This window comes from Nannobrachium achirus (genome assembly GCF_963921795.1).
Source record: "Nannobrachium achirus genome assembly, chromosome: 1".
NCBI classification, from domain to species: domain Eukaryota; kingdom Metazoa; phylum Chordata; class Actinopteri; order Myctophiformes; family Myctophidae; genus Nannobrachium; species Nannobrachium achirus.
The window spans coordinates 49,410,748-49,422,868 of NC_137810.1; the positions used below are offsets into that span (position 1 = coordinate 49,410,748).

Genomic DNA, 12,121 nt, shown 5'->3' on the forward strand with positions numbered 1-12,121 from the left:
CGTTATGATTGGTAGAGGTTTTTACGTAATTGAATCCATTGGCACGCCTCCTTCCTGCTAGTTTATCACGTTGTGAACCATTCTCATCCTTTCCCTTCTTTCTCTGACAGCCACAGGAGAGAGTGGACCAGAACACAGCCATGCCGGGCATTCTGCTGGGAGACGTGTTTCCTAACTTCGATGCTGACACCACCGTTGGCAAGATCAAGTTCCATGATTTCCTGGGAGACTCGTAAGTGTACGACGAGCTCCATGTAGCAGCTAGTAGCCTACATCAGTGCTTCTCTCAAAGTGGATTCCAGTGTGACTCTCTAGGTTCCTTTATGGGGGTCTAAATGGACCCATACAAATCTGTAACTATGCCAGTGTACAAATGGGGTCCATTTGGTTCCATTTTGTACACTGTCAGAGTTAAAGGGAGAATTCGAAATGCTAAAGTTTGAGAAACACTGGCCTACATGATGTAGGCTACTGCTATCTATGCCACATCTGTATTTTATCTTGCACGCTGGCTTGTTTGTTCCATGCATTGTTTTCATCAGGTCATGCATGCTCTCTGCTGGTCTGGGTTAGGTTGAATCTAAAGCCAGTGGTGGAAAAAGTATTCACAGCAATGTAAAAATGCTCTGTTACAAGTAAAAAGTCAATAATTCTAAACTTACTTGAGTAAAAGTATTGGTAAATGTACTTAAAGTACCAAAAGTAGGACGTCATTCATCATTATGCAGAATGTGATGTCCCATTTCAAGTTTGCAAATGTATAAAAATCCTTTGAAAATAGCAGAACTACAAGTTACTGCTATCTATGCCACACATATCTGTATTTTATCTGTCAATCTGTCTAACCTGCTTGCACGTTGGTTTGCCTGTTCCATGCATTGTTTTCATCAGGTCATGGCTCTCTGCTGGTCCGGGTAAGGTTTCATTGAAAGCATTCCAAAAACAAAGCTGTTCATTGTGGTGAGCATGGCACGGACTCCAGAGCAGCAGCAGCAGCCACCTGACCTGAGCGCCTGCAGCATGACTAATATGCACTGCAGCCGAGATATCATCAGTTTCATGCGACACCTGGCGGTTTTAGAAAATTATGCGTTACAGTGTATGATTAGTAAGGCATTAAATAGTCCACTTTGGGTTCAACATCTACTGTCAGAAGTCCAAGAGTCGAATCATGTATTAGCTGTAGATCAAAAGTTTGTTCACATAACTTCACCATAAAATTAGGAGGAATAAGAGTTTATGCTTAATAGAGACATTATGCAATCCATGCAGCAATAAAATTAATAAACGGGATTGTGTTTAGCTGGAGTTGGTTATTTAATGAGGCGTGAGAGCAGAGAGAACAAGGCATGCATTGTGTGTACGACCGTGCGTGGCGTGCGTATGCGAGCACGAGCAGACTATTCAGCACTTTTCTCCACTTTTGGCATCCAATCTTATGTGTCTATCTAATCCATGAATGGTTTACAAAACACTCACTCACTCGCTCACTCACTCACTCACTCACTCACTCACTCACTCACTCACTCACACACACACACACACACACACACACACACACACACACACACACACACACACACATCAACCTTTTGGGAATGAATGGACACAAGAAGCAAATAACCTTATGTGTGACAGACAGTTATAAAAAATAAATCACAGATTAACTTTCTAAGTTGTCCAGTACTTGTTCAGTACTATCTATACTAATATCCTATACAGATACATATGGGAGAGGTAGGGGTAGGGGTCATGGTCATTGTGTAACTGGGGTGGGTGGTATGGGCCCATGTTTTATAAGTGTGTGTGTTGGCGTGACCTACTCCCCACAACAACCCCTGAACTAGATGAAAGGTCTTGTAGAATAATCCAATTGTTTTGGGCGTTTTGGGAATTTCCCACCCTTCCTTTATTTGTTCCTGTTAAGGGTTTGGCTCTAACTGCACAAGCAATTCGGAGACATTATTGCAACACAGTGAACACACCCCTCACAAAAAAAGGTTGCATGCTTCCAACTGCATGCTTATTATCATTACTACTATTACTTATTATTTGATTGTGTATGGATTTTCCTGATGAGACCACCTGTTGTATGGTTAATTTGTCCAGCCCTGTTTTGCTATAGTTGTCTAAGAGTCATATATTAGAAACTACACTCAGAGTTTGCAGAAAGAAACTATAAGCCTGATTGTTTTGCTACGATGGAGACCAGCTCCTTTTTTATAGCCCGGTTGTTTTCAGATCCTTATCTGGGATCTAAAAATGTTCATTGCCCAACCATGACATTTCTTTTGCTTTATTAGGAAGCAGTTAGGAAAACTAGCCTTTTGTAACTTTGATAAAAAGGCTGTGATGTTCCATGATTCACAGCATTGGCTGCCTCACAATCAGTGGTGGAAAAAGTACTCAAATTTTACTTAAGTAAAGTATCAATACTGAAATTTAGGAATACTCTTTTAAAAGTAAAATTTCAGAATTCAACATTTACTTGAGTAAAAGTATTGGTATCAAAATGAACTTAAAATACCCGAAAAAGTAATGTAGTCATTATGCAGAATGTCCCATTTCACAAGTTTTCAAATGTATGAAATATATATACATATACAACATATACAAATATTTAGCATATAGCAGATCTACACACTCAGTCACAACGCATTGTGAACTTGTAGGTCGGCTATTTTCAAATGGCCCCTAAATGTATAGGGCTGAAGTGTTTAATGTATCTTTTGTAATAATAATCAAAATCTACAAAGTAACTAGAAACTAAATTTGTCAAATAATTATAGTGGAGTAAAAGTAAAATATTTGCCTCTGAGATGTAGTGGAGTAGAAGTAAAAGTGCTGAAAATTGGAGATACTCCAGTAAAGTAAAAATACCTCAGAATTTTACAGTACTTACTTGAGTAAATGTACTTGGTTGCATTAAACCACTGAAAACTAGCCTTTTTATCTTTGATAAAAGCCGATGCTATGGTGTTCCATCACAGCATTGGCTGCCTCCCAATCATGTGATTCTCTCCCCCTTTGAGCAGCTGGTCACAAGGCCTCTATTGAGACAAAGCGCCAGTGTTGTGATTTGCTGTTCTTGCCGCAACGCCCTGTGCTTAGTTGACCTCAAGCCAATGAACTCCCTCTTTAAGAGTAGTTGCAGATTAGATGGGCCACAATATCTGATGACTGAAGACTTCAGTGAAACAAGTGATTTATTCACATGCCTTGTTTTCATTGAACAAACACGTTGATCCAGAGTGAATCGTAATTTAAAAAAAGGCAAACTGCCAAAAGTGTACTATTGTGTCTGGACAATAGATTCAACATGAAGATGTAAAAAATAAAAATAATTAGTTGACAGTCATCAGAAGCTGCTGTAAAGTATTATATAACGCTTGCACACAATGACATGCTTGCGTAAGAACGAATATATAACTTCCATCCAATCTGTTCTCCCAGTCCTTATGCAGAACATGATATAACCCCAGGTTTATTTGGTACCGTTTAGTACCGAGTCTGCCAGATTCCCAGCCACCTGTTGCTCCAAATTTGAACTGTTGGTTCTGACATTTCCTCCAGAGACCCACGGTCTCCCCTTCTCTCCTCACCCAATTTATGGCTCTTCTGTTGCCTCAACTCCATCGTGTCCTGCTCTCATCAGTTTTGACAGATATTGCGAGAGAAATAAGCAACCAGGTGTGTGAAGACAAGCGACTATTAGGCCACGTGAGCACTCTGCTATTTGAAAATAGCATATATACAAGACAACAATGCGATGCGTTGTGTGCTTGTAGATCTGCTATTTTTTTTAACCCGTGAAATGAAATGTGGAATATTTGGAAGATTTTAGAAAAATAAATCTTGTACCGGTCTCCCCGACAGAACATTTCGGATGGGGGTTAGGGACAAATTACAAATGCATGTTCGTTTCAACGTGTATGTACAATTGTACATAATACACAAAATATTTGAGAACCCCTGGTTTAAAAGAATTACAAAATTGTGAAGCATGCCCAAATAAGCAACTACACATTAGAAACGAGCCCAAACAACCACAGCCCGCAACTAACTAATATTTACATGCAACTTTATGGAAAAATAACCCCAAAGTCACTTATAATAAGCAGACATGGCAGCACTGGCTCTCATGTCTGTCCTTTTCCTTTTAACCTACCTGCACTCAGTTCTGTTGCCCCCTGCTCTTTCTTGTGTAGATGGGGTGTCTTGTTCTCCCACCCGAGGGACTTCACTCCTGTGTGCACCACTGAGCTGGCCTGCGCTGCGAAGGTCAGTGACGAGTTCAAGAAAAGGAACGTCAAGATGATCGCCTTGTCCATTGACAGCGTGGCGGACCACCTTAGTTGGAGTAAGGTTAGTCGACACACACACACACACACACACACACACACACACACAAATACACCAAGTTATTCTCGACTCACCGTTTTCACCTGACTCTTTAACACGCTTTCTGGTCACGTCGTCACTTGCAAACAAAATAATTGCAGTTGGCATGTGGACCAAATTGAGGTGACAGTTCCGAATTGTTTACACTACACTGCCCTACAAAGCCAAAGTGTAGTAAGTATGTTTTGGACACCCCCAAAGGTCAAATTAGCCTTTAATTTTGGGGAAGAAATAATTGATTCAAAAACAGACATACAATATTATTGTATGCCGATATCTCATCTGGCTGACCAGTTGAAAGTTGAAACCCTTTTAAACCTCTCCACAATCTCCAGAGATTGTGGACCCCAGGAAGACTGGCGACCACTTTGCGGAAGCTAATGGCGATCCTAATAAAGATTAAAGTGCAGCTATTGAAGACTGGTCAGGAAATGTGGTTGGAACGTGAGCTTTTTACATGCATCATAACTATGGCTAATGCAGATTTACTACCGTAACCAAACTTTGGCAGCAGTTTCCAGTCATCATATTTTCTCCCTAATCCTCTTTTGGGAATGGGTCGAGGTTTTTCTCTTCTGGCCATGCTTAATGTTGTACAGATGGCTCTACAATCTGTCCCACTAGTTTCCCATGGACAATATTACCCTCTGGATACTGATAAAGGTGGTTTTCAAATTGAGGTTTTTTACAAACTGATTGAAATTAGCAGAAAATACACCCTTCCCTCCACTGCCCACCAAACCAATCACTCACACACATGAAATGCACTTTGACATAAAATAAGGACTCTAAAGACCTTTATGGTTTTATGGACTTTCGGTTAACAATCTTTTTCTCTAACTTTTTCTTTTGGTATATTGTCTTTGCACTGTTTTGATCGGGGTCGTTTGTCTCTTTCAACGTGTCCAGGTTAACCTCCTCCATAAACAGAACCACTGTGATTGGCTTTCAGCTGTGTTGCTAGGTTACAGGCAGCGCCTCCCCTCTTGACAGTCAGTGAGTGGTCCAACAGGGAGGGGAGTTGACTGGGAGCCAGCAAAAGTTCTGGAATTCTACACTAGGCCACTCCTGATTGGACAGAATGCTTGGTTACTAGGTTACATTCAGCACCGCCCACCTCAAAACTTCACATTAGATTTTCAAATCATTAACCCAGCTGTTGGCTACCGTTCAAAGTTTACGTTTTTCCAGAATATCATGAAATGAGAAATAAAGTAACTTTTGATTTAATCATCTGCCGTGGAAATGGGTTAGACTGTTGGTCTGTAGTTTTGGGAAGTGGGTCGGATATTTAGTATCGCTCATGGGAGTCCTAATCCCACCCCTTTTGTTTTTCTTTGTTGCTAGCTTCTAACACATAGGCAAAGACACAGACATTTGGCTGAACCCTTGCGAATAGAAAACGGACCGTTTTCCCACACTGAACTATTTACTTTGTCTGATGTCCAACTACTGATTATAACATCTGTTAAATTTCACTCATGTGGAAGACACAACAGTGAAACGTTGTCTTCACATATGAGACAAAATTTAAAATTGACTTACTAATACCATGATCCCAGCCTGCTACGAGAGCCTGCATAGACTACGGTAGTTACTTTTCTCACCAAAAGATAGTGCTTACTGCTTACCTTTGTCACAAAAAGAGATTTGCTTTGTCATTCTGAACAGGCAGAGTAGACACAGTTCAAGGTCCTCTCAGGTCCCAAGTCTTGTTTTAACCTATCTAGTTACAGCTGAACCCCTGTATGAATATTGTTCTGGCTACTGATAAGTAACATTTCCTCATCCTAGGGTTTATAGAAACTTTATACACAACAGAGCAAACAGTGAAACCTCCATATCTAATCAATCCAGACTAGGATGCAGCCATCCGTAAGGACTCTGAGGCATACATATGTATTACCTTGGCATGCTTGTGTGCTTGAATCTTACTACTAAGGCTGAGCAATATATCGAAAATGTCTCGATATCAAGGTATCAACATGCGAGGTATACATATCGACGAAGATGGCTTGAAATTAGGTATTGGTGTATGGGTCAAATTAATTAACAGACACACTGCATGCACGTAGCACATTCAAAAAAGCAGTCCATCTGTAACCAGTGTGGTTATTTCAATAAAACCTACTTAACCCTTCTATGTGTACTGTGCAATGTGCATTCATGGATATGCTATTACTTATCAGGGTTAGACAGGCAGTGGACCTAAAGCAGAAAAAAACATTAAAAATAATATAATGCAATTGTTTTGACTAATATCGTGAGTAATATCGATATCGAGGTATTCAACAACGTTATTGAATATCGAAGGTTTTCCTAATATCGCCCAGCCTTGCTACACACATCCACTTGTGGGAGAAACAAATGGAGTAATCTTTGTGTGAAATGATGTTTCCCCATCCCTGTGTTCCAGGACGTGATGGCTTTCAGAGGTGAGAAGGCTGACTGCCCTCTGCCATTCCCCATCATCGCTGACCACAAGCGAGAACTGTCAGTCCTGCTCGGCATGCTGGACCCTGATGAGTTGGACAAGGACGGGATGCCCCTCACTGCACGCTGTGTACGAGACATCCCCAACACTCACACTTCAACAACAACCTCTGTTGTTGTTTCTCTGTTGTCTTTCTCTCTCTCTCACTCGCTCACTTGCTCATTTCAATGTACTGTATAACCAACTATACAATCATCCTGTTAGGCATAGCGAATGGACAGTGTTGGCACACTAGTGTGACAAGCTTAATTTATACTCTTATCTCGCAACAGTGACCAAATCTAAAAGGCATCTACTCGCTGAATTGCGACACAATGGTCGATTTTAGGTCTGTTGTTCTTGTGACGCAGTCTCAAAAAGAGTGAAGTTGCAGGGCTCTTTTTTTTGGGGGTCTCATATTTGAAAAGGGTTACAATCGTGAGCAGCATTAGTTTGCTTGAATGTTGTCATTTACCTGCTGCTTATTGTAACTTGAACATTGAAGCAAACATGAGATGATCAGGTCGGCGCGAAGTTATTTGACCTGTGTGAAGAGGGCGTAAAGGCAAGATCAAAGAGTGTTCTGACCTTTTCAGTGGGGCTGAAACTCTGCTCTGCACTCTGTATGTCTGTCATAAGTCTGAGTCGTCTTCCATCGTTAAAAAATAAATCATTTTCATAAAGGTTATACAGCGGCGGGCATATAGGCAAAACACCAGAATGATTACTCTACTGCATTGTACTATAACTGAACAAGTTATAGTACAATGCAGAGTAACTTATAGAGTAACAAAGTCATGACGTCACTCGCTCATCACCTGGTTTGCGGAAGTAATTTCTCTATGGAGAATAACATTGAGTCATCTTAAAATCGTCTCATATAAGCTAAAGCATTATGGTCCAAAAATAAACAAACTGTCTCCGCGATATTGTTGGGGAGGTGGCTCTGTATGGTTTGATAGTCAATCACTAATATTTGATACAGTCTGTTTCTGGTGAAAATGTAACCAATTCGGCGACAGCAACATTAGCATTTTCTCACCATCAGTTGATTCTTCATATCCATAGTCAAACCACTGAGATCCTTCGTTTATGTTTGGAACACAGTTCTTATGACGCGATATGAAAAAAGTCTATGGGAATTCAGAATGGGGGGGGGATGTGTAAATGACGTCAAACTTCGTTACTCTATTATTGTCTGATTATAACAGAAGCTCACCTAATGCCTTTCTGAACTGTCTCCCCTGTAGGTGTTTGTCATTGGCCCAGACAAGAAACTGAAGCTGTCCATCCTCTACCCTGCCACCACTGGAAGGAACTTTGATGAGTTACTCCGCGTCATCGACTCCCTACAGCTCACCGCTCAGAAGAAGGTTGCCACGCCTGTGGACTGGAAGGTACCAGAACCCTTTATTTGTTTACGACTTAGAACCAACAAGCAGGAGATGTTGCCTCACTGATGGTCAAAAGTTCAGAACATCTGTCCATACAGACCCAAGTGCCTTCCTTCTGTGCCCCTTCGCCCTTTTAGCTGCACAAATAAATGATAAAATGGAAAGGAACATTTAAAGTGTACCACTCTCTTTTGGTGGAAAACATGCAAGTGTTATGTTCTACAATGATAATACCTTCTTTATTCATAACCATGCCCTGGACGTGCTCAGGCTTGTCTGCTTGTAGCAGAGAAGGTTGTCTGCTACAGAGCCACAAATCCCATGATTTTCCATGATATTTGAACCCGTGGTGAGAGACTGGTAGTCGACTACCTCCTTCAGGATCCCTTCCTTTAGAATAGTCTTTGCAGGGGCCCTGCATTTTGTGGTATACATATATACCTATTATGGTGAATAACGTCTTTGTCTGTGTCACTGCCAAGAAACCCTCATGGGATTTGGGTATTTTGGGGTCCCAATAGAACATCGCAACCCTTTTTGCAGCTGTCGCCACTGGGTCCTGCTTTCTTTCTCTCTCAGCTAAGGGGTCCTTGCCTGAATTTTTTTTTTTCTTTTGGCGTATTTCGGATTAAAAGAGAAAGAAAAAGAACGCACCAATGTGCAGCACAAAGTGTTACACAAATACAGCAAAGTTAGTTGGGAACAGGACTCGAACCCACGCTACTACTGTATAGGGGTTTAGTGGGTAACCTTTTGTCTGTCACATCTTTTGTCTCTCTCTCTTAGCCTGGTGACAAGTGCATGGTCATCCCCTCCCTCTCTGACGCAGAGGCGGCTGCCCTCTTCCCCAATGGTGTGACCACCACAGAGGTGCCTTCTGGGAAAAAATACCTGCGCTACACCCAGCCCTGAACGTGGACCATCATCCTTCAGCACACCCCCAATAGGCTCGGCAAGGACGGTAGTCTCCTGTAGTTTACTGTCGTTTCATTTAAAAGATCTCTGGACTGTGGGGAATCGCAGGTACACTGGCAGGTACTGTAACAGGTCATCACTAGGAGGATCTACATAAAAGTCTTCATTATTACTGGTGAATTACGTGCATTACAAAAGAAATGCAATAATCTTTACAAAATGTAAACTCTGTTTACTGTCCAGGTATGGATGGTGGACCTTTCTACCAGTTTCATAATGACTTATATGGCTTCTCAAGAAAATCTATTAATTTGACACTTATCTGGGCTGGAGTCTTCTCTACGCCAGAAAGTCTCATTGAGCTTCTCATAACTGAGCCCTACAGTACAACCTATACGTTTTTGCTTCCATATAGCAACATAAGCGGACGCAAAACACCTAACGGGAAATAACAGACCCACGTGGTATTGACTGACTGTTCAGAAAATAATATTCCGCAAAGAATTAAATGATTGGGATTTAGAAGTTATTGTAACCAGCAACGATGCAAATTCCTTGCACTGTTAATGTATGTAGAACTGACTCACTGTGAAACAGATGGCACTTATTCTGTTCCTGTATGATGCCTGTGGCTAATGTGAAGTGTTGGAGACATTCGTTATGTTATTACACAGTGCCTTAGTTTCCTTGAATAAAGGTGTTTTGTCACACACAGAAGTTAGTGATGTATTTCTTTTCAAATAGTTTCACGACACAGCTTTGTGGCTGATTCATTGAGCATGAAGTTGGTAGCCTTTATAACGATCAACTACATTTCACTCTGTTGACTTAGAAAAAGGCAACTTTTAGGCACCACCTTTTTACATGAAAGCTATGATGAATTACCAAAAGGCGACCGCTTACCGGCCACTTTAAGAAGGCTCTGATGAGGATGTCTCTCCTGGCCGAGAACGAGCACTTAGAAAAGTTGTCTGTTCAGTGTGTCTGGAGCAGCAAAGCTGACAGGCGGGGGAGGAACACAGACCTTGGTTCTCGTCTCTGGACGTTGTGTATTATCGTTGCTGCCGGGCATAAACCTCACATCTCTCATATTCGAACTCATTTTTCGTAAATGATTGCCTTACTTGATCATACTACTGGCGTCACACAAAAGCATCTGAGGTAGCAGATCTACAAGCTTGAAAAGCAGCGTGAAGCAACATGTTTTAAGCTTGTAGATCTACATTTGATACTTGAATTTGAATACTGTAAAGTAGCAGTTTTGGACATACTGCATGATGTTTCTACCTGACAGATGATATTAAATATTGATACAGTATAGGCAATAAATAGGCTCTCCACTTCCTGATTACATACACATTTACCCCTTATTAAATTCACTAAGTTAGAGTAATTGTTTCTGTCAGTCGTACAACCTTCCCCCTCTGCTTGCCCTCTTGTTTTTGTTGTCTTTTAATTTTAGCAGAAAGAGCTCTCTGGAAACTGTTTTGTTTCTTCGGCGGGTTCCCAGTCTATTAATCCACAACCCAGAACATCTTGGGTCCTCATCCACTGGTTGAAACGGCCCGTTGTGTAAAATGAACCGAACCGAAAGAATCATGAGGATAACTAGAAAGAAACAATTCTGGGAACGTGTGATTGCCGTTTTAGCATTTTCCCATTCAAGACAATGGGGAAAATGAATTCACTAATAAATGATCTCGACAACAACGAATCTCTTAGCAAAATGCAAGCACACGATTCCTGATGAAGTCAGTCGATTTGACAATTATGACTGTAGTGTGTTAACTGGGAGGAGTTACCAAAGTTACCAAAGAATAAAGTTGGACAAGTACTATAGTGTGTCCTATGGCAGCCACACTAATAAACATTGCCTTGTCTTATAATCAATTAACCTGACCGGTCAGCAACTCCAGTGCTTGCCCTTACCCAACCTCTGTACCAGCTCTTCTGAAAAGGCACTTGTCTGCAGTACTTCCTTCTGTCAATAGATGGCAATGCATACCACTATATCCCATGCGTTTCTGGCTGGTAGCCTGTGGTATCATGGCAGATGTTGTGGAAAACCTCCAGCTATGATCTGCTGATGGCAGCACTTGTTGGGAATCCTTTAAGAAACGGTCCCACACTATTTATCCTCAAATTGCCTCATGTAAAGCCAAGTCTCAACTCCATGGCATCACATTGCACATGAGGTCAGGGATTGCTTGCTCTGCAACTCCTCAGAGGCAGATTTACTAACCCTTAAGTGTCCCTGTTCTAGGCACAATAGACAACATGTAACAACATGTGAGCTTGTAGATCAGCCATTTTCGTGTAGAGAGAAAAAAAGGAGGCGACCAAGGATGGACCCCTGGATTTAAGTGTATAATGACGTCTTCTAGTGTTGCTATGTACTGAGCTGCTGATGAACTAGAAAAGTCAGCCTCAATACAAGGATAAACACGAATAGGGTGTTCTTTTTAACAGAGCCACATAGTACATACTGCTGCTAAGTAATAATTAGCAATTGCCACTAAAACGATACACAACCTACAGTAAAAGTAAAGTGTTCGATACAGCACACAGCTGGCATTAATGCCATAATCTCTAATGTTAAACTATAGAAGCCTTCAAATAACCTATACCCTTCAAATTACAAGCAAAGTTTCAGCAACCATTAGCTATACGGTAACTAAGGTGCTGAACTTGAGCTTGTCTTTAGGCTATTTTTGAAATGTGTTGACTTTCTCTTTTTGTGTGTGAAAGATAGGGACACAAATGGTTAGGTTATTATAACCAGACACATTAGAGTGAAATAAAGAACACACGTGTAGTGGGTGAGGACACTAGCCTGGTTAATAAACCAGACCGCACAACACCACCGAAGTGTGTGATAGAGTCTGGTTTATTAACCAGGCAATGAGGACACTGCTCAATGTGACCTCTTACAACGTGA

At 41.2% G+C, this 12,121-nt stretch overlaps 1 protein-coding gene across 1 annotated transcript; it reads left to right on the forward strand.

Moving 5' to 3' along the window:
* Nucleotides 1–75: 75 nt before the first annotated feature.
* prdx6 (peroxiredoxin 6) lies at nucleotides 76–9,900 on the forward strand. Its single transcript, XM_080734783.1, has 5 exons — nucleotides 76–232; nucleotides 4,209–4,365; nucleotides 6,818–6,964; nucleotides 8,125–8,271; nucleotides 9,055–9,900. The coding sequence occupies exons 1-5, from the start codon at nucleotides 141–143 to the stop codon at nucleotides 9,178–9,180; spliced, it is 669 nt and encodes a 222-aa protein (XP_080590909.1). The 5' UTR covers nucleotides 76–140; the 3' UTR covers nucleotides 9,181–9,900.
* The last annotated feature ends 2,221 nt before the right edge of the window (nucleotides 9,901–12,121 follow it).